Source organism: Hyalella azteca, unplaced genomic scaffold (genome assembly GCF_000764305.2).
Source record: "Hyalella azteca isolate HAZT.00-mixed unplaced genomic scaffold, Hazt_2.0.2 contig5640, whole genome shotgun sequence".
In the NCBI taxonomy this organism is placed as follows: Eukaryota; Metazoa; Arthropoda; class Malacostraca; order Amphipoda; family Hyalellidae; genus Hyalella; species Hyalella azteca.
In genome coordinates this window covers 434,951-458,716 of record NW_025935823.1, presented here as the reverse complement: position 1 = coordinate 458,716, position 23,766 = coordinate 434,951, and the positions used below count along the sequence as shown (strand labels likewise).

Here is a 23,766-nt window from a genome sequence, read left to right as displayed (position 1 = left end):
ATACCTAATTCAAGTTGAAAGTTATGTTCCCAGAGAGTGACTCAGTCTCACTCAGAGTGACATACGTCATACGGTACGGCGGTGCGGTAGAGGGTTAAATTTCACTTTTAGTTATGTACCTAAAATTAAGATTAACATTATACAAAATATTCAACGTTACTTATAGTAAATTAAGAGTATTAGTAAATGATGAACATACAGCTAGAACCTAGAAGTTCTAGAACATCTACTATCAACTTCTGGGAGTTCTGGCTCTGGGTGGGGTTAACCCCAAATGGGATATGGCCCCCCCCCACGGTCCCACCGGGCCACCACACGTCTTCACACAACGAGTGGCCAATCTAAACTATTGGAAAACGGAACACTTTTCCGTTTTACAACAAGCATAATTTTCCGCAGGCTTCGTCTGTGATTTAGTCTATGCCACTTTTTCATGCGCTCCTCCTCTGTTACTTTGGAATATTATTGTAATATAAATACATAGAATGGGTTATAATTTTCACTTAAACGGCTTTTAATTGTGCTGCTCGCCACTCAATCTGAAAATCCTCAATTGCTAAAATACAGTGTTATTTTGTTGCTCCAACAAATAGGTTGGCGCCCAAAAACTTGCAATAATATATGAAGATCTCTAGACCGTAGACGTAGAGGAACTCAGAAATCGATGTAGTGATCCATTAGAAGTTCAGTTTGGTTAAAAAATTTCAATCTCATTAACCTATTAACACCTAACCTTCTGGTTGATTTTTCATCATTCTCGAATGAATGGTATGATAAGTGATGCAATAAATGAAAACTTTATGGTTTAAACCGGAAGAATGAATTGCAAATAAATTATTATGAATTCCTAAGACGTGATCAAGCTCAAAAATCTAAGGCAGAAATAATCAATAGGGGCATTTAAGAGACATCTAGGTAACGATAAAGCTTTAATTATGAGGTACTTGATATATAAGATTGTAACTATATTAATCTTTCATCAATTTGCTTTTACTTTAAGTCCGTATTGTGCGACAGCGTGGTGGTCATGGCGTCCAGCCATTTAGCTGCAGCGAGAAGTGGGCTCACTGCATCATATGGGAGAAGCTATTTTGGTGGCGGTTCGCCCCTTGGACAGGTGCCGGCGAACAGGAGTCGGTAGTCGTGGGATCACTACGGAGTCGTGGACATCCTGTGTGAGTGTTACGCCAGATATAAACGATAGCCAAAGCCTTTACACAATTTGTTGCATGCAGATCCCATATTAATATTTACTGACTAGACTAGCCGATTCGAAATTCGGGCTTTATAATTCGTTTAGTGGGTGACGACAGTGATAATTTCTAGTCAAGGACATTATTTGTCGCTTTAGCCACCTGTACTACAACCATCTGGAGCAACTGGCAAACAGCAGGCGATGACCAATGGTCAGCTGCAGCTAAGTGATCATCGGCAAAATCTTTGGCACGAGTGTGGGACTTGGAACGAGCTTGTTCGATGAAGATTTCAAGGTCAAGGCTTTTCCTCGTTATTAACAACCACTATTTCGTGTAGAAAAATTGTTTAATTTATTTTTATGTATTCATTTACGTCTCTCTATGAATTTTGAGTGCCTGTACACGCACCACGTACACAATTGCAACGACCTAGTCAAGGTTAAATAGAATTGTAACTTCTCTTTTTAAAAATTATAAATTTAACCAAGTAACAGAAGGTCGTTTAACTTCTAACTAAGTAACATAACACACAGAATATGAAATTTAAGAAGTGAATTTTAAGATAGATACATGTATTTGGAATGCCTGAGTTGATTGCAGGAAATTATGACCGTGACATGCGGCCATAAGGTTGACGCGTGTGCTCTGCAGCTGATTTAACTGTCATTACAGAAGATGATTCTCTAAGCTTTAACATCAACGGGATAATCGTAAGCTTGGCCACCTGCCAAGATTGTGAGCTTGGCAGACAATGACAATACACGAATTCTGATATGTTTTTTATAAACACATTTTATCCTTTCAAGTAAAGTGTGTATAAAGACTTCATACATTTAATTTTATTTACGAATTCGACATCCAAATTATGAAACTTACGCCCATTTTTCAATATATTTAATCACAAATCGAGGAGAACATGTAAAGGAATGAAATGGAATGATCCCTAACAGTACAGTCAACTAAAAGAATGAATGCAACCCCATGAACTACAGTATGTGTGTGAGTACATAGATTTTGTAGAACGGATAGTACGTTGTTCGAAGAATACGTAATAAGTAGCATATGCTCATTGTCTAACACTTTTATCATAGACCGGACATAGCTAATGGCGATATTAGAGATCGTTTCTGATTTCGCGTGCGACCTCGAGCTAATGTCGTCTTGTTAATGTTTCCGGCCCATAGTGTGAATTGAATTGTGTAAATATGAGGTTCGAAATTATGGTGGATAGTGGAGGAAAGTTATGGGTGAAATGAAGACTCGTAAGGTTTACGATTAAATCCTCACATTCGTGTTCCAAGTATAGATGTTGTGTTGTATTTAAATGTATGTAAATTCAGGGTTTCATGGCGTTAATGATCTAGGTACTAAGATGCCGCACTGAATTTAGATATGACCCTTCTTATTCATGGGCCAATCTATTATTACATAACATAACATAACATAACATAACATAACATAACATAACATAACATAACATAACATAACATAACATAACATAACATAACATAACATAACATAACATAGTGATGTCGGCGCTGAAGAGTAGGCCTGATGTGGCCTGTCGCCGATTCGTGTACTTTTCGTGCCTTGTTCACAGAAGATCTAAAATCGTATCAATTGACCGGATGTTGTCAGGACTGACGATAGTTTGGAATATCTACTAGACTTCCACCGGGTTCGATAAGGAGCTAGGCATTTCAAGTCTGAGCATATATTTTTCCATAGCTTTATCTAGTCTGTTATTGAACGCGTTCATACTCGGAGCGCCAATGATGTAATCAGGGAGGCTTTTCTACATGTCGGTGATTCGAAGCGAGAAGAAATGTTGTCGCGTGGAGAAGTTGCAGCGCAGTTTTTTTTTACTGAATTCCGACGATTTCAGCTGATTTTCATTTGCAGCTGATTTTCATTTACCGGCGCTATTTTGACATTTTATTGTGGCTAGATTCCTACATTCATTACCTTTAAATATTTTAAAAATGATGCCTCAATAATAACTACCAAAGCCAGCCCGTGACGTTTCCTTGTATTTTTGACCAGCGACAATGAACAGATTGGCAGCCGTACGACGGCACTGACAAGCGCTATCAAAAATCAGTTTAAAATTGTTACATTTTTGACGTGCTGGAGACTGGCTGCGCGGTGATGAGTGTGTCAGGAAATATAAGCTAGTGGCAGAAAAAAATTGATCTCTTTGCTGAGTAATCTCATGTAATGAAAATAATGAACAATTCACTCAGAGAAATGAATGAAACTTTAAGTGCGAACCCGGCTCGCTTTGTGGGTAAGACGTTATGACCCATTATGGACATTATAACCCATTTATTTCTCTGAGAGAAGGCTTTTTAGCGCATTTTCTCATTTATGAAAAAAATGCACTATTGTGCTCGCCATGTCCGTCCGTCTGTCCGTCCGTCCGTGACCTCACGTTTTCGTCTACGAGAAAATGCGCTCTCTGTCACTCACTGCAGTGAGTACTGAGTTATATTTTTTTATCCTGTCACCGCTTGAGAAATGGATTGATATAGCGGGTGTTAACTGTCCATGAATCTGCTGGTATTTAAAGTTTATTCGGAGTTTAATTTACCCAACATATTGTCGTTTGATTGTAAACATTTGTTTGTAGCAGACGGTGTGATTTTTAACGATCATTAATTAAATAGTTTGTGATTTTCTGCTAACATAAATGGTAAAGTATCACAAGCGCGGGGATTATAGAAGGTGGTGTTAACCATCTAAGTTGTGGGTTTGTCTTAAGATCAATAAATCGAAAAATTTCCAAGAATTTAAAAACAAATAAATTAGCACAAAAATTCACCATTTCATTATATTAGAAAACGCTTCGGAATCCAGCCATCATCACTTCATTCGTCAGTTTACTGGATTTTGAACCAACGGTACAGGTGGAATAAAAAATATTTTTACTGATAAAGAAATAGTAAACTATTAGGTTACTTTCCTTACTTTTAAATTCAGGGTTAGCCTTGCGGTGGAGCGTGAAATTTTGACTCTGTTGGCTTTTTAGTGTATCTGATATACGCCCTCGGGTAGCCGGCAGTGTTGAAGAAATTGAAGGCCCCACATTCGATGTTCACAAATGCGCAACGAAAGCAAAAATTGAGGATTTAAGAAATCCTGTAGATACACACAAAAATGACTAGATTAAGGTTAAATGGCGGACTTTGCTTGGGACTTCAATTCGCAATTGCTCTAGAGAAAGCGAAATATTATATTTAGAATATTTCAACATTATTTCACGGTAAATATATTGTAACTCAATCGACATTTGTGCTTTAAGCTTAATATTTTTTATATACCTTCAACAATGTCAGGGAATAGAATGTGAGCTTCGTCCTTGCTGCCAACAACCGCTATACGTGGCCGGTTTTTTTCATAAGTCTCGCTGTCACTCTTCTAAAGTTAGCAGAGTCTAACACCTGCACCTCCTAGACTTTCTCTCATGTTCGTCACGCAGCTGCACTCGTCCAGAAAATCTGTGTCCAGTGGATGCTGTATAATCCGTACTGAGTCCACTTGTGTATATATTTTACACTCAATGTTACTTGGCAAATATAGGATGATAGTTCTTCCATTTTTAAGTAATAATGAGTGACGATGCACACATATTCGAGGGTAATTACGAACTGTGGCTAACCGTGTGGAATTTTGTTTACAGTTTCAATTTTCTTATCGATCACTACAAACCTCATATCCTATCTGCATCACAGAAATTAAAATTGAACAGAATTAGCGTGTACTTTGACCCAGACTAAAACCGTCCCCTGAACTAGAAATTAGGGACTCACTTCAGAGATAATGAGTACCCCACGTATATCTTATAATGAGTACCTCACGTATATCTTATAATGAGTACCCCACGTATATCTTATAATGAGTACCTCACGTATATCTTATAATGAGTACCTCACGTATATCTTATAATGAGTACCCCACGTATATCTTATAATGAGTACCCCACGTATATCTTATAATGAGTACCTCGCGTATCTTAACAAGCATGCAATCTAACACTCACGCTGAACAAAATCCATCCACGAACGAGGAAAAATAACGACTGGTTTTTATGCTCAGTCGAAAGCTACGGTAGCGACTTTAATTCAAGTATTCGTTCTTAAGTTTATTTTACGATTTCTTGCAATATCAATCTGGTTGAAGTAAATTGTGTGATAATAATTACAATAACTTCTGATCATGAACATTTTCTATGGAACTGGCCGGTCGAATATTACAATCACCTTATGGAGTATCGAGAAGATAATAAAACATTTTAGGAAAAGATGTACTCGACATGAATGAATGGTGATAATTACTATACATTCAATCTTTAGAGCTAAGTCATGATGACACAACCTGTGAGCTGGCCGCCTTACAGCGCGTCTGTGTATTTGTTTGAATTCTTTGACATGTTAGTACATAAAGCGCGTGTGAATAAATTGCTGTTGACATGAAACTTCATTAAATGTAAGCTTGATCCTTCGCCAAGACTTGAAAAGAGTGCCTTTTTTAGGATAGATGAACATGTGTTAATTTGACATGTTTTAGGCGCATCGTTCGATTTGAACACTAAACAGGGCATAAGTTTGCATTTGAAAATTATTTTTACTTGATTTGTACATTAGGTACTCATATAAAGGATGAAAATGAACTTATTGCTTCAATATCAATAAATAGTCTCGGCTCTCGAAAAATGAAGCATTGAAGCTGCAGACCGTCAAGAGTGCGTCATGTTATGGTTATTTCGGGTGCCCTTGCTAGCGAGTAATGAAATGTTCGTTTTAAAATCCGTGGACTAATTAGAAGCGATGAAATCGTCTCTGTGGACATTTAGCCAATTGTTCTCCTCGCTTGTACAGAGGACAGCTAACAATAATGCGTAGAACTCAAATTCGAAACGGTGCTTGAAATCTGCTCCTTATTTTTTATTTGAAAATGTAGGGTGCTAGCGCGTTTGAAGCCTGGCATTGTGAGCATACAGGGGTGTTCAAATGAGCATCCACACACAGTTATTTTTGCGAGATATACGTAACTTGTATTTTAACTTTATTTTAGCTGTAGGATCTTGCAAACAAAGGTTAGACGAACAAAGTTAATATCTTCATATTTTTAAAAAGGATGATAAAATGGAAGTTCTTTCGTTATAGGAGGGATTGATGACTACTTCTTAATTTGACGGTAGCAAAACACGTCTCAGTGTCAGTATCTAGCATACGAAACACATCAAAATATCCAGCATCCGTACAAGTCTTACTCTCCAACATCCGTAAAAGTCTTAATTCTTTCTTTTTGCCGTTATGCCTCTAAAACAAATAGTATATTTCTCAATTAAAAAATCTTTGGGAAAATTATCAGTCAGTTATTTATGAAAATTATCGTTCACGAAATACAACTCAATGTCATATGATTTAATCATACGTGTTATTGTAGTGATTTAATCACCGTGTAACTGTAATGATTTATAACGTTTCAGATGTTAAATCAGGCAGAGTGGCGACTTCTAATCCCCGTCTCAGAGTAACTCGAGTTCGACTGCGCTTGTTCCAACCGTGAGTTTAAAAACGCCTTCATTGATGATTTGCTTGCCCGAGTCCATCTACCAAAACTCACTCATGTACAGTGTACATATAGTGGCCTAAGTACACGAAGTGGCTTAAGTGCCCGTTGCACTTTAACTATATATAATAGATGGCGGTCTAATCATATTTACCGGCTTAAGTACAAGTAGCGCCCTAAGTACACGTAGAGGCTTAAGTACACGTAGAGGCTTAAGTACACGTAGAGGCTTAAGTACACGTAGAGGCTTAAGTACACGTAGCGGCTTAAGTGCACGTAGAGGCTTAAGTACACGTAGTGGCTTAAGTACACGTAGCAGTCCAAGTATGAATAGCGGCCTAATTACATTTAGCAGTTAAAGTAAATGGAGCGGTTTCAAGTACACCTAGCAGCCGATTTATCGTCGTGATTGCTGAGATTATCTTAAAAAGCCGTCAGGGATTGGCTGAGGAATTTACGAACTCTTAACGGTTTTTGTTACTACGATCCCTGGTCGACTGCAATTAGATCAAACAAAAATCTAGATTTTCCCCCAAAGGTAATACGTGATCGTGAAATGAAAAAAAAATTTATTTTGTGTAATTTTAGGCAATTTGATTGCAGGACGGAGTGCAGTAAAATCTTGAATTGAGCCTAATTGAGTTCATTTTTGAAGCAGCAACCTGTCAAATTTATTTGTGAAAGTTGTTATGATGCTGAGCGAAAAACAGTAGTGCTTTATTTACAGAGTTTTAAACAAGAAGCTGATTTTGAACTAAAGTCCTTGTTTCAGTTTAAAAACTTGATAGGCCTACTCGCTGTTGCGCTTACAAACGGCCTTTTCCGAGGAACCATTAATTAGGATTATACACAATCAGCACAGAAAATATTACTCATATGTACATAATTATTGTATAAATCACGATCAAACATGAATTGTAGCAATATATAACTTGCTAAAGAATTGAGAGAAATCTCTGATAATTCAACACATACTGTATATGGGACATGGAATCGGGGCTGCTTGTACACTTGCAGGAGCAGTGAAGTAAACTATCGAAGTCGAACAAAATTAAGAGTCTGAAATTGACTTTTTTTTAATTTGATTTGAAGGCTTCGAGTGCTTATGCACTGCCCAGCCTGATCTCTGTCATTATTTGGGGATAAAAGGAAGATGCTTAGGCAAAAATATGGATGCAGCAAGCACCCAAGGTCAGGAGAGTTTTTACATGCTCCAGAGGTGTGAACCCTAAAATTGTCTGTCGGGAGCGCAGGAAAAGCCTTTGTAGAGAAATTAAAATATGAATTGACGAGACACTCACGAGCTCGTTGCAAGCTGGATGTCTTTATGTGACGAATACAGCCGACATGTTATTGTAAAGATCTTTATATTAATATTATAATTATATCAGGCATTGTTAATAAATATTAAAAATGAATACAGCATTGCGTGGTAGTATAATAACGAGTGTCTTAATGAAATTAATGTATTAATACTCTTGCTTTAGGCCAGATACCGATAAATTCTTAGTGATAGATGAATGTTTTTCAACCATTCAATAAATTCAATCGACTTTTTAAGGTCTTCAATGCTTGCACATCCCTTGCATCATGTCATCAAGTTTCCAACAAAATATCCACTAGAATTCTGTAAACAATACTACAATAAAATATACTCTATGTCACGAATGCTGCTAAATATCCAGGTCGTTTCTATATAATTTCTTGAGCAGGTGAGCGTTGCAATGGAGAAGTCGAGTGAGTGAACAGGCACAGCTTGGCACCTCAAACTGCTTATGATCATCTCCGCCCACCGTGAGTGTTGTGTGACCGAATAAAGGGTAGGCCTATAATGGCTGATGATGTGTAGGCCTATAACGTATAGGCTGATGCTGTGTCGGCCTATATGTTTAGACTAATAATGTATAGACTGATGATGTGTCGGCTAATAATATATAGGGTTATAAAGAGTAGTCTAATAATGTGTAAGCTTATAATGTATAGGCTAATAAAGTATAAGAAAATAATTTTTATACATATAATGTTTAGGCTTATTATGTTTCCATAGGGATTTTAGCACCCAAAAAAGTAGGTCAATCACAGGAGTTGTTAATTATTGCCTTGATTGATTAACAGGTCAATATTGAGTGTTGGGTTATTTTACTCTTAGTTATTACCTTTAAATATTTCTGCATAGTGGTTGTTGATTAGGGGCCGAGCTCTACTTGGGAGTTGTCATGACGAAGCAGCACGCAAGGAGTTAAATGGGAAATTCTTTTCATATTGTATTGTAGGTCGTTCTATTTGTTCATCTATTAGTAGTTTAGTATGGGAAACTTATATTATATATTTATAATAAGAATAACTTATATAAGTGCGCTGTTCAGGTGTAATAGCGGCAGGCAGGGGGAGGTGGCATGAGGGGGGACAGCGATGAAGACCGGGGCTCCCCCGAGGGTCTTGGGGCTGCCCACATCCCCCCCACCATCTACGTCATCAAGGTAGCTTTTAATCATATATAATATCACCACCTAACCAATACTCTTATCTCAAATAAATATTCTTAACTATTGCTTTCCTCCTGATAATTTTTTTAGCATATTTAGCAGTAATTACGTTTAGATATTTAAGATGATTTTTAAAAGATAATTAAATTCGCTAGTAAATAATGTAATCTAAAATATGCGTTATATCACATTTTTGTAAATTTCGTCCAACTTTGGTCTGTAAGCTTGCCAAGTCACTCAAAATGAAATGTTTGCTTAATTAATCTTCTTCAATGCAACTCACATTTTGATTGAATGAAGATGAATGAATGAATCTCCAATTAAACGAAATATATAATAATAATAAAAAAGAAACAAATAGAATGAATGATACCAAAATTCAAGAATTAGTACAAACAAGACATAAATGAATGAATGAATGAATGAATTTAACAAATGAAAGAAATACAAGTAAATATTCATCGCAGTTCCACAAGAACGCCAGGCGGGAGGCCGTCGAGTTTCTGCTGGAGAGGATAGAGAGCAAGCACAAGTATGGAGGAGCCGAACTCTTCATCAGATGTGAGCCGCAGAAGCCTGGCCAGGTCAGTTCATTGATTTGCGTCACAAAAAGAAATATTTGGCGATGTGTCATGCTTGATAGAATTCTTCGTCCTATGCAAACAAAGTTACGTACCTGGTAACATCTAGCACAGTGACGATGTAGTCTCGCCCTGCATGTAAATTAGCGGCTCTATGACGCTATAGAGAAGCGTGACGCTATAGAGAAGCGTGACGCTATAGAGAAGCGTGACGCTATAGAGAAGCGTGACGCTATAGAGAAGCGTGACGCTATAGAGAAGCTGCCTCCGTGACGCTATAGAGAAGCTGCCTCCGTGACGCTATAGAGAAGCTGCCTCCTTGACGCTATAGAGAAGCTGCCTCCGTAATAATTGACTATTGCTAGTTAACACTCCATAGATATTTCTTACTCGCATGCACGACTGAAGTTTCCTGAATTATAATCCAAAAGCATAAAAATTACTAGATTGCTTAAGTCGCAAGTTTACCAGGAATTTAAAAGCAAAAAAAAAAATCACATGCTTCAGAATGTAAAAAAATAATAATAATAGGTATAAATAAAAAATAAACAAATATCAATACAAATGATTAAAAGCAAAAAAAAAAAAAAACAGCCAGAATATTAACCATTTCTTAAGAATGAAGTCCAGCTCCATTTCTTAAGTCCAGCTCCATCGTCAGTTCAAAAGTTCAAAACCTATAAGAAAATCAGAATCAATTATAAAACTAAATTTTTTTTGCGTGCACCATGCTTTCGGCCTGGATTTCTGTTTGCCTGTTTTTAAACTGGACTTCTATAAATACTTTTTAGCCTTTGAAAGACTTGCTCTTAGTTTAAAAAATGTTTCTATTACCAATCGTCCTGAATTTTTTGGCAACTTGCAAAGCTTAGCTTACCGTCATTTCTACGGTTTCAAAGCTTATAAAATTTTCTCGTCTGTTTTCCAACCCCGTGACACCCATTTCTTAAAGGACTTGGCCAAAAATAAGGACCTAATCATTTGTAAGCCAGATAAGGGCAAGGGAGTCGTATTGGTTGACCGCAATCGTTACAACAGTAGCCTTTCTGCTCTCATTACAGACCCTTCTAAATTTATCGAAATTACAGATCCAATTGCTAAAACTATTTTAAAGATTGAGGATAAAATGAATAATTTTTTGAGAAAACTTAAAGATTCCGCTGCACTTTCTTCTGAAACTTATTTGAAACTTTATGCCTCTGGCTCTTGCCCAGGTATTTTGTATTGCTTGCCTAAGATTCATAAGCCAGATTTCGCTACAAAATTTCAGTTTCGACCCATTTTTGCTGCTTACAACACTCCGAGTTTTAAGCTTGCCAAATTTTTGGTCCCAGTGTTGAACTGTTTGACAACTAACCAATATACGGTAGACAATTCTTCTTACGTGTTCGTAGACCGCTTGAAGAGTTTTACCAATGTCCAGGATCTGACTATGGCTTCATTTAATGTCGAAAATTTGTTTACAAATATACCTCTCCATGAAACTATTGATATTTGCCTCAATTCATTGTTCAAAGAGATTAATGACATTGTCATGGGTTTGAACCGCAAATTTTTTAAATCTCTTCTTGAATTATCTGTTTTAAACTCGTGTTTTGTATTTGCCGGCAAATTTTACAGACAAATTGACGGCTTGGGCATAAGTCTACCACTAGGTCCTACTTTTGCTAATATTTTTATGTGTTTTCACGAGACTAAATGGCTGGCCAATTGTCCTCTTGATTTCAAACCTGTTTTTTATAACCGATATGTCGATGATACTTTTTTACTGTTCAATCATCCTTCTCATGTGGCCCTTTTCTTTGATTATCTAAACCTCCAACATCAGTCAATAAAATTCACCATGGAGCTTGAAACCAACAATAGTTTATCTTTTCTTGATTGTAATGTTACAAAATCTAATGGCCGTTTCCAGACCTCTGTGTTCAGAAAGTCAACGTTTACCGGTTTAAGCACCAGCTTTCTTAGTTTTTGCTCATTTCGTTTTAAATTAAATGGGATTAAAACATTATTAAATCGTGGCTTCCGTATTTGTTCAACTTTCAATGCTATGAACACTGAATTTGAGTTTTTGCGCAGCATTCTTTCTTTAAATGGGTTTCCATCGCAAGTGATTTATACTCAAATTAAGAAATTCATGTCAAGGCAATATAATGAAGTTGTACCCGATTGTGACAGTAGGAACCTGATTTATTGTTCTTTTCCCTACTTCGGTAAAGCATCTGAGACTATGGCTAGGGAATTGAAAGATTTGATCAATAAATATCTTTCGAATGTAAATCTGCTGGTGCTATTGGTGAATAACTTCAAAATCGGTTCGTTCTTCAAGTATAAAGATGCTCTCCTTCTTTTTATGCGTTCGTCCCTAGTATATAGATACAGTTGTGCGTAGTGCGCATCAGCGTACGTCGGTATGACGTCTCGCAATTTTTACACCAGGCTGGCGGAGCATAAGGGCAGAAGCTTTAGAACGGGAACAATACTTGCGCATCCTCCTCATTCAGCTGTGCGCGAGCAGTGCACATGCCCATGCCGAGCAGTGCAATGTTCCGGTGTCTGATAGTGATTTCAGAGTTCTAGCTTACACGACCGGTGTTACTGACCTACGGCTTTCAGAATCCCTGTACATTTTTAAACAGAAACCTGGTTTAAATGCAGCCTTCAGCTCCTATCCCCTTGAAATTCTAAATAGATAGGCCTGTCTCCTTATGTGTATTTGTTTTTATTTTGTCAATTTATGTTTTTTTCTTCGATGTGAATTTAGTTTTCTAATTGATTCTGATTTTCTTATAGGTTTTGAACTTTTGAACTGACGATGGAGCTGGACTCCGAAACGTTTTCATTCTTAAGAAATGGTTAATATTCTGGCGGTTTTCTTTGCTTTTAAATTCCTTATAATCCAAAATTATCATATAAAACAAATCATGTTCAGTATGCATTCAGTCGCCTAAAAATTTGATAGATTAAAATAAATTTGAGTCGTATCGTTTGTAACGACAAATCTTTTGTTGTTGACTATAATATTCCGTGACAGGGATTGGTTGTCCACGTCTCTGCTACTAAAATTAAGCTTCTTGAGATCGCGGAGGCAACTGAGCTTCAGAAGGCAACCGCAGACGGTCTTATTCAGGTTAGTGTATGAGTAAGGATTGTGGGTAAATTAAAAGGGTTAAGATGGTTTTAGAAGTTGCGAACGGCCATCTCTCTCCTAATTAATTAATTAATTAGTGTTTATATGTATTACTTAGGTTGGGGTAAAGAATATGAATTCGAGTTATGAATTTGAGTCACTAAATGTACATCGTTCTCTCAAATTTCACTTTTTCAAAAGTCATTTCACATGACGACAGTTACAAAATCTATAGTCGTCGAAAAATTAAAATTTTTATGTACAAAACCTGCACAGTTTTCCACCGGTTGGAAGTCTTATCTCGGCAGATTCTGTAGCTAGCAGATGACACATTTTTTTTCAAAAATTCCTTTTTACAGCAATGACAATAGATCTACGGAGCAATGGCATTTTTTAAATACTCACTGGGTATCTGAAGCTTTTTTCCGTGCCAAACGGATTTAATGGGATAATTGACCATGATTAGTAAAGAGACTAAAATTACTAACATTAAATGGTCTGTCCAGGAGCTTAGTGTCCGAGAACTGGACCAGTTCCTGCACGGAGGTCTAACACTGGACACAATCCTGACCCCCGCCGAGAAGGAGTTTTGCGTGCGCCATGAACTGGACGCCATCGTCGCCAGGGACGAGCGTAATGTGCCTGGCTATCCTGCCTTCAGCCTCTTCCCTGGACAGTCTATTGGTGAGGTCATACTTATTTATAATGCAATAACTAAGACTTCTTCAAACTTCAATAAATTATGTATTCCTAATTGTCTGAAAATTAAGGGTCTTTTCTCAGCTCCTGTAGCATTAAATGTGTATTGTGGAATCAGGTTAACAAGTCAACTCGTGGCGCAAAAATGTGTATTGTTAGGATGTATTTAAATAAATCATGATTTTCTTACTACTTTGATTTTGCAATTGCTACCACGAGTTTAAAAAGAAGAAATGTTAGATTCAATAACTTAAAGTTGAGGGAGCATGAAGTGTGTTATTTTTTGCTATAACGTGACGTGTAAGATTCAATATTTGAAAGCTGAAGGAGAATGCAGTGTTTTATTTATTGCAATTATATGAAATTTCGATATACACCGGCAATCAGGAGAAGGACCATGTCATCATTTGGAAGAATTCTTAGACGCAAACGTCTATAAAATATGTGACCTGAATTAAGTTCATGATCGTCATTGACGTGGGCATATAGCTGAAAAGATGTTTTTTTTAAACTTATCATTTTGTAAAGTGGTACAAATATTTGTGCATAATAGTAAGGTATTTGACCCAAAATAATTGTATGCGCAGTGGATTTTTATATATCGGAAGACATCATCGAGTCCATGTTCCCTCTACACGAGCGCCATCACCTGGAGCTCGTCTCCGCCTCCTGGTACAAGGCGGTCTTCTTTGCCAGTGCTGTGGGTGAGTGAGCGATGGCTACGAGGATTTAATGGGATAATTTATTAGGATTAGTTGCTAGGATGATTAACTAGAATTATTGATAGATACTTGGAGAATTTACCAGTTTATTTGTTGAGATAATTTACAAGGAAGACTCGGTAAGATGATTTATCAGAAGGATTTACTAGGACGATTTTATGGAAGGATTTACTAGGACGATTATATTGAAGGATTTAACGGGCTGCATTCTATTCCTTTGTATCACGATCAAAATGCTTTTCTAGTGACACTGCGCCAAATTTGTCGATGTTATCAAGTTGAGAATTATGATGTGCGTTTCGGCTCATGATGGCGGGAGAGATTCTTAACTTATATGCCAAAAATAGTCTATAATTGAATATTTAAATTAAGTCCGTTTCCATTGAAATATTATCAATTTCATAACATCAGCTATATTTGTATCAGTGATGGGAATATTAAAAACTCAAGCTGAAAAATATACATGCTTGAATATTTCTCTATTTATTTGTGCTGTGCTCTGTTGTCAAAATTACTGACGAAACTCAGGAGTTTGCCGTGTTTCTGAATCAGCGACAATTTCTGAAGTACTTTTGCTTGCATCTTTTTATCGATAAAATATGTTTCTATATTATTGAAGTGAGCATTGCTTCTCTCCAGACAGAATACGTGATTATTTCGGTGAGGGTATAGCTATGTACTTCAGCTTCCTGAGCTTCTACACGATGCTGCTGCTGGTGCCTGCTGTACTCGGACTCGCGCAGTTCGTGGTTGACAACGACAGCTTCTCGGAGTACACGTTCTACGCGGTGTTCAACCTCATCTGGGTTACAGTCTTCTTGGAGGTTAGACGGAACGATAATTTTTGTTTTATTTAGATGGTATTTAGATGGTATTTTTTATTTAGATGGTGTTATTTGATGGTGTGCAGTTGCTAATTTTAGTCTCTGAGTTTTTTATACCTGTGTCAAGGCAATATTATCTTTCTTTTTCTTCCGGATCTGCTTCATGAAACTTAATTTGACATTTTTTCGGCAATATATTCATTGTGTGAAATTTGATGGCATTGCAATATTATTTTTCTTACACATGTGCGTAGCAGCCAACAAACCTTATTTGCTATTTACTATCTAATATCTTCTTCATTGTGGAAAATTTGACGGCGTTGTAATATTATTTTTCTTACAGATGCATCATAGCCTTGAAGTTTTATTTGCAATTTCTCTAAGAATATTTTAAGTGTGTTAAATTTGATGTATTTTTTTCTATGCTAGGTGTGGAAGCGACACTGCTGCGGCCTAGCGTACAGATGGGGGACGCTGGAGAGAGAACTGGGGGACAAAGCTCGTCGGAACCACAGAGGGGACCTCAGACGTAACCCTGTCACTGACACGCTCGAGCCCTTCTACCCGCCATGGAAGACCAAGGCTAAGGTACGAGACCCTATACAGTAGGCTTAGTATAGTATAGTATCTTCGGCATTGAAGAATAGGCCTGGATAGACCTGTCGCCGATTCTTGTCGATTTTTCTTGACTAGACTGGCCTTTTTGATCAAATATTTTCAACGGATGGTAGGTTTGAAATCGTTTCAAGATTTCAGTTGTTCCGCAGGATACGAGGCATTTCAAGACTAAATATTTGCTCCTGCATGGCCTTGTCTAGTCTGTCTAGGCTCCATCAAATAGAAATAATATTACGTCATTAGTTATGGAAATTTGATAAATTTCGTGAGGATATGTAATGAATAAGGCGATTCTTTTCGTGGTCGGCATGTTTTTAACCAGCGTGACTGCAATCGCTAGCTTATGCGGGACGCGATTTATCAGAAACGGGATTTTGACAAACAAGTTCCTAAAACTGGCACACTTACAGCAGCTAATAGACCTGCTGCCAAGTTGACCACCACAAAAAAAATCCGAATGAGCCAACTTTTTAACATGACGTACTGATCGTTCAACCCAACGGGTTTTTAAACCTGACATGTTGATTTTATAACCTGACGTTTTGATGTTTTGACCTGAAGCATTTATGACCTGACGTGTTTTTTAACCTGACGTGGTAAGTAACCTGACGTGGGAAGTAACCTGACGTGGTAAATAACCTGACGTGGGAAGTAAACTGACGTGGTAAGTAAACTGACTTGATAATTAATCTGAATATTAATTAACCAACCGTTTCCATTGACCTGATGGCTTCATTAATAAAACCTTTTAATTAACCTCACGTAATTCTAATCAGCTTTTGATGACACAGCTGTACCTAGTGTCGCTGCCCAGCGTGGGGCTGTGCGTGTTGGCGGCTCTGTACCTTATGGTGCTGGCGTTCTGGGCCGAGGAACACGTCTTGGACTGGAAGAAGCACTACGGCTCCGTGGCCGCCATATTGCTTAATGTGCCATCAGCAATATATGCTGTTGTCGTCTGGTTCCTGAACTTTTATTATAAAAAACTGGCTGTCTTCCTCACGGAATGGGGTGAGTAGGTCTATTTATTGTCAGCAGCAACTGCTTCAAAAAGTTTTTGTTTTCAATTATTGAATTTATAAAATATAATAAGATGTTTGGTATTTGTGTCGGTGTAATGAAGAGATTGGTCTCTGAGGAAAATTTGTAGTGATAAAATTAGTGGCAGCTTACGATAGTCCCAGAAGAGAATTTGGAGGCGGCTGTAAATTATTACAGACGGCTATATCTACGAAAAATTGAGTTTATTTAAAGAAACCGATTGATTTTACTTCCAGAAAACCATCGGACGCAGCTGGAACATGACTGGCACCGGATGGCCAAGCTCGTCGTCTTCGAATTTGTTAACAATTTTTCGTCGCTTTTCTACATCGCCTTTTATATTCAGGACCTCGACATGCTTCGCTCCGTGAGAATCTCGTTCAAAAACTGGCAATCGATATTAAAAGATGTTTTCATCTACCATGGACATTTTTAATCGATATTCAATTGAGATATTATTCATATTTTGATGTAGTACAATGCTTTTCGCTCTCTTTCTTGAGCATTAGAGTTTTTCCAGACTCATAAATATTATTCGTCTTGATTGTTTTATTTTGTTGATTGCTCAAATATTTCATGTTGTTTATAGGATTTGAGTTCCCATTTCTGAATAAATAATGCAATTAACGCAATCAAAACTTGAGCGTCAGTAATTTTACTATCAGATGTGCTCTTAATCTTCCCGATAACTTTCTCACTTATCATAATGCAGCTTAAGCTTTGGTTTAGAAATAAAATAAACTCCTCCAAAGTTTAGTCTCAAGTTTGCCCGGTTTTGCCGTATTCCACAGCAAGTTGCGACGATGCTCATCGTCACGCAGATGATCAACCACTTCCAAGAGGCGCTGCTGCCCCTGGTCGTCAAGAAGGCGTACCTGAAGGTGAGATTTCCAGCCGGTGTGGAAAATGTGCTGGTAGGATATGCTTGAAAAATGAACATTTATGGTGAAATTTACTCCATTTAGGAGTAATTCTATCAGGATCGATCATGCTAGGCTCTGAGAGCAATTTAGATAGGGCTGAACTCTTCGTAATTTCTAAAGTTACAGGCGATTTCAACATGAACTAATTGAGAATTTTTTTATGTATCACAGATTAGGAATATTATTCAAAATCTGAGTTAAAATTTTAGGTTATAACGAATGCTTGTAAATAATCTTAATATGAGATTTGAAATATTTAAAACGTATGGATGTTACTGAGTGGTTTTCGAATCATAAATAGTGCGACGTAATCTATTTGATGTCACTGTAGCATTTCATGCCACTGAAGCGGAATTTCAAAAATTGTATTGCGAATTGCTCACTAAAATCTTAAAATCATTTGTCCATGTTTTATCATCAACGCTATATTTCGTTACTGGGTTCGCCCCATCCCACATGCCAATGTTGCAACATTTCGTGGCTGGGTTCGCCCCATCCCACATGCCAATGTTGCAATATTTCCTTGCTGGGTTCGCCCCATCCCACATGCCAGTGTTGTAACATTTTGTTGCTGGGATCGCCCCATCCCACATGCCAGTGTTGTAACATTTTGTTGCTGGGATCGCCCCATCCCACATGCCAGTGTTGTAACATTTTGTTGCTGGGTTCGCCCCATCCCACATGCCAGTGTTGCAACATTTCGTTGCTGGGTTTAGCCCATCCCGTATGCCAATGTTGTAACATTTCGTTTCTGGGTTCGCCTCATCCTGCATACAAATGTTGCAACATTTCGTTCCATCCAACATGCCAATGTTACAACATTTCGTTGCTGGGTTCGCCCCATGGCGCAGATATCTGCGAAGGTGGTGCAAGAAGTGCGGGCGCACAAGACCCTGGGGACATACTTCACGCCCCCCGCGAGGCCCGTCCACGAGGACGCCGTCGAGGAGCAGCCCATCCCCGTGCTATCCTTGGACGTCAAGGACCCCAGGATTACCCAAGCCCGGGAGGAGGGCGAGCTCGACGTATATGAGGTCAGTGCGTGTCCTCAAAATTTCATTTTTGCAGATAACTCGGAATTAATGGCTACGCATCTGATCTCCTTAAAATTTTTACTCAGTGAAATCGCATTTGCTGGACCTGGCTTTTTAAGATTTTGGAATCGAATTCCCTGTGTTGACTTTTGTTGTATGATCAAGTATCCAGGTATCCTGAACTGTATTTGATTTATATTCTTTTCCTTTTGTGTTTGTTGCAGGACACCTACGACGACTACCTGGAGCTGTTCCTGCAGTTCGGTTACGTGTTCCTGTTCTCATCCGTGTACCCGATGGCCGCGTTCTGGGCGCTGCTCAACAACGTGCTCGAGCTCAAGACGGACGCCTTCAAGCTGTGCCGGGTCTTCCGGCGACCTCGCGTCAAGAAAGTCCCAAACATTGGCGTGTGGCAGGTCAGAAACATTGGCGTGTGGCAGGTCAGAAACATTGGCGTGTGGCAGGTCAACATCTCTGGCTTATTTAATATTTGTCTAAGCATGCGTGACATTAGTCGGTAATGTACAGTGTATACGTATGATAGTTATAATTTAATATGATAGGAGTAATTTAAGCAAATTTTAAAGACTCTGATGAATGATATTCTTTCCGAAAAACATAGGAAGCGCGTTAAAAAATTGTCGGCACTTAAAAGCTGCATTGATCCCACGTTCGTGCATCTTTAAGATGCATTTCTTCCAAGAATAATTTGTGTTTTTAAAAAATAACTAAAAGTTATTCGCAGTCTTCTCGCTATCCGTTGTCTCTAAATCCCGTCTTGTATTGAATAATTGTGCATTGTGTTCTCAGATAATTGTACAGTGTGTTCTTATTTTGGTGCACCAGAGAACTACACACAGTCTGTGTTAATTAACTTAACTCGTTCATTTGTCTGGTGCAACCTAAAACCACACATGGTTTGTGTTCGCATAATTTTTCATTTTAGCGCATTTTCTCGTTTATGGAAAAAAGGCGCTATTGTGCTCGTCACGTCGTCTGTCTGTCTGTCCGTGACTTCACGTTTTCGTCGACGAGAAAATGTGCTTTCTGTCACTCACTGCAGTGAGTACTGAGTTATATATATTTTAACTCAGAATTGCTTCGAGCTGCTGGGCTACATCGCCGTGGGCACCAACTGCGCACTATTGTGTCTGTCACCCAAACTGCGTCAGTTGGTACCCACCGTGTCGGATGTGGAGTGGGTGTTGATATTCGTGATGAGTGAGCACCTCATCCTTGTGGCGAAGATGGCGTTAATGTGGCTTATGCCTGATCAGCCACTGTGGGTGAGGGAGGCTCTCGATAAAGTGGCATACCAGTCCAAGATGGCGCTCAGGAGCGAGGTTAGTGTCTTAGGTTTATAATTTGTGTGACGCGTTAGAGTTAGAGGCTGATCAGCATTTATGGATTAAAATGAATATAATAATTTTTTATTGTATTCACAAGAATTATATGCATTTTTTGATACTATATAGAATTACTATTTAGGTAATGATTGGCTTAGATCTATGTGTACGACTCAGGTTGTCGCTTAAAGCATGAATAGAGCAATGTAAAATGATTACATTGCAAATTGCATTAGCTTAGCATACTTTCATGGTCAAACACAAATTATAAATAAAATAAATATATAGTTCAATCATCGCTGTATTAAATCACCAAATAAAATCTACTTTGATAACAAATGCATGTACTCAGCGCGGCAAACGGACGCGGCGACATCTGTCCCGCCGGTTCCGCAGCGTCCACGGGGTCCCGCGGTCTGGGTCTCGGTCTCGCGGCACCACTCCGGTCGAGAGCAACGCTGTCAACGGCGCCATCAGACGACGCGGCAACAGCGAGAACTACTAGACTTGTTGACATCTGTAGTCGCCATATCAGGGTGGAGTTTTGGAGAAGATGGTTCGTTCATAAAAGTTCAATCAAGACATGGTAAATTGATCAGTTCTGAAATATCAGCTGAGTTACGAAAGAAAATACTTAATGCATTTCGATCCAATATGGTATGTGTATTTATTTATATATTTCATCACTAGAATTACACCTTGAAATTTATTTCCGCTGCCACTTTATTTGGTCGACTTTTGGGGTAGAAAATGGATGGATCATCGTCCTGAAAAAAAAAAAAACAGTTGGTCATCAGACAATTAATGATGACGAACTTCCTTACCCAAGCTACGAGCAGAGAGCGGACGTAGCACTCATATTTGTTCTTATCGGGTCATGAAGGGTCTGGATGACCCACATAAAGGCAAGAAGTGCATCGCCATCTGGACAAAGTCTCGCTCACTTTCTGAGTGCAAGCAACAACGAGGCTGTGAAATATTGCCTCATAAATAATCAATACGCATTAATTTAGGATAGGGTTTTAATTCACTCAAATATAGGGAGAGAGGTAACACTCTTTTGTGTCAATTGCGTAACAAATTAAATAATTTGCGACTCATCTTTAAACACACACAATTTTTCGCCCCTCCCAAAAAGGTATATTAATAGAGAAAAAACCGACACCCAGTCAAAAATTTATTTTCCAACGGTTATGTTCTGTATTATTCGTTCCGATTCCTATGTTCATATTAATGCCTCAAAAATGGAAACTGAAAATAGAGTTGCTAAAAGGCTTTCGTGTCATTGTATAATTTGTCGTGCATCCCTTAAGTGTTCAGAAACTGAAACAAAATTATTCATTAAATCGAGGAACGAAAATTAATTATCATTATTCTCATATGATCAGAGACGTGATCAATTTGTATGTCCGTCATTTGTCACGGTAAAAGCATGTAGTTATCTTTCAATAATGCTAGTAGTTAATTACAACTGTTAAAGTGGAAGCTCTTCGATTGGGTTTGAAAGTGCATTGCTCTTTAATTTGTTATTAATTCCAACGCTTTTCACTTGAGTCAAAAAATACTTGAGTATAGGAAAAACTGCACAATTATTAAGTAAAAGTTGTTCCCGCGATTTCCAGTGAGTAGCTCAGTGGTTACCAACCTGATTCATGGCACCCAAACCCGCTTCAATTAACCCCGTATATTGAAGTAATTGTAGAAAAGAAGCAGAGACACAATTAGTATTATAATTAAACCAAATTATTTGTGATAAACATATTAGCTGCATATAAAGATCAAGAGCCGTTTAATTTTATTTACCCAGTAATGATTGATATGTAAAAGTATTTGCTATGATCAAAATCAGTGCTTTTTCCATAATAGAAATGTTCTGTTCATGTCAGGTTGGGTACCACGAATAAGGGTAAATGCCGCAAAAGTTTGGCGACCACCGGTGTAGAGGGTAACATATTAAGGATTATTATTCATTATTTGTTATAAGAGGACTCATTTTGCTCTTGTGAATGACCACAACAAATTGTCAAGGCATATATAGGGTCGGCCGTTGCAGCTGTATATGTTATCTTTTTGTATATATTTCAGTACAGTTGGTATCAGATGATTTATCTCTATAATAGAAGAGTATTTGTGAGAACCCAAATTGAATCGTGCCGTCCTGAACGATTGTTCGGTCGTTAAAAAATTGTTAGGAGAACTTCATGTTATGAATGGATGTAATTAAAGATTATTGTGTGTGGCACTTGAAAATCCGTTTTATGGGATCCATATCATAATTAAATTCACTTCCCAACAATGTTCTTGGTTGTCATGATCATGAACGATTATGTAAGATAGTCGAGTACGATTAATGCTAACGAACTCTTTACGCAAAAAAAATTTGCATATAGATGAGACAATTGTTTAAAATACGCGCCATGTGAAAACAATGCTCTATGAACATTATTGTGTGCATATTTCCCTATGCCCTTGTGCAAGTTTGTTCCACGCAAAAATGCTGGTGTTCCTTACATGTAAATCACTCGGATTTGGACTTTACCGGCACGGAAGTAGTTGCTTTTTTGCTATTCAGGACCACTTTTTGGTCATCTGAAACCCTAACCGTTCATGTGAAACAAATATGTGATATAAACTTATCGCGTTTAGGTACAAAAAATTACAATCAGATGACATGTGCTCACTGGAGTACTGAACCTGTTCTTGTGTTCATAGCGAATTTTCGTGTTTTTTTCGACGTTCTACAACGGTTCTACCACCATTTGTTAAATCGATACAACTGTTTTTGTTTCACAAGAATAATACAACAGTTCTTTTTGTGCATAAACTTCGATTGAATCTTGCTTGCAGTGTCCGGTGCCAGTGTTAATCCTTGTTGCAGTGTCCGGCGTCAGTGTGAATCCTTGTTGCAGTGTCAGGCGTCAGTATGAATCCTTGTTTCAGTGTCCGGTGTCAGTGTGAATCCTTGCTTGCAGTGTCCGGTGCCAGTGTTAATCCTTGTTGCAGTGTCCGGCGTCAGTGTGAATCCTTGCTTGCAGTGTCCGGCGTCAGTGTGAATCCTTGCTTGCAGTGTCCGGCGTCAGTGTGAATCCTTGCTTGCAGTGTCCGGTGTCAGTGTGAATCCTTCCTTGCAGTGTCCGGCGTCAGTGTGAATCCTTGCTTGCAGTGTCAGGTGTCAGTGTGAATAGTAGAAGCCATGGCGCTGTCTCAGTCAGGTAAAATCTGTAGAGCAGTCGCATGTGATAGTCAACGATCGTTATTAAATCTTTCAGTAAACTTTGGAAAATAATTCGTCTTATTTACGGGATGACCAATACCTTTAACGTACAACTAATCGTTCTAGTCCAAAATATTCTACGGCGGATTAACATCAGTATTTATTTGTCGAAACGAACATTGATACAATTACTCAATTACTGATTAGGAGAATAAAATATGAGCTTGAACTTTAATTAACTGGAACTGTCATAAACTAGGGACTGGAAGTGTTATAAACTAGGAACTGTAAGTGTCATAAGATAGGAGCTGAAACTGTCATAAACTTGGGACTGGAACTGTCATAAACTTGGTACTCGAACTGTCATAAACTGGGAAC

At 38.2% G+C, this 23,766-nt stretch overlaps 1 protein-coding gene across 1 annotated transcript; it reads left to right on the top strand.

The window, feature by feature from the left end:
- Positions 1 to 1,114: 1,114 nt before the first annotated feature.
- LOC108678836 (anoctamin-10) lies at positions 1,115 to 23,460 on the top strand. The gene is made up of 18 exons (XM_047880588.1): positions 1,115 to 1,175; positions 6,688 to 6,763; positions 8,483 to 8,564; positions 9,137 to 9,250; positions 9,724 to 9,840; positions 12,872 to 12,967; positions 13,474 to 13,651; positions 14,254 to 14,370; positions 15,028 to 15,212; positions 15,642 to 15,800; positions 16,622 to 16,841; positions 17,108 to 17,238; positions 17,663 to 17,752; positions 18,646 to 18,828; positions 19,053 to 19,244; positions 19,923 to 20,171; positions 20,527 to 23,279; positions 23,344 to 23,460. Exons 4-17 carry the CDS (start codon positions 9,167 to 9,169, stop codon positions 20,677 to 20,679), a joined length of 2,154 nt encoding a protein of 717 aa, XP_047736544.1. The 5' UTR covers positions 1,115 to 1,175; positions 6,688 to 6,763; positions 8,483 to 8,564; positions 9,137 to 9,166; the 3' UTR covers positions 20,680 to 23,279; positions 23,344 to 23,460.
- The last annotated feature ends 306 nt before the right edge of the window (positions 23,461 to 23,766 follow it).

Bases quoted from the DNA above. Each gene is read 5' to 3' on its own strand.
- LOC108678836 (XM_047880588.1), top strand. From the start codon at position 9,167: ATGAGGGGGGACAGCGATGAAGACCGGGGCTCCCCCGAGGGTCTTGGG. The intron at 9,251-9,723 runs GTAGCTTTTAAT...TATTCATCGCAG, and splicing joins CCACCATCTACGTCATCAAG to TTCCACAAGAACGCCAGGCG. The intron at 12,968-13,473 runs GTTAGTGTATGA...TGGTCTGTCCAG, and splicing joins CCGCAGACGGTCTTATTCAG to GAGCTTAGTGTCCGAGAACT.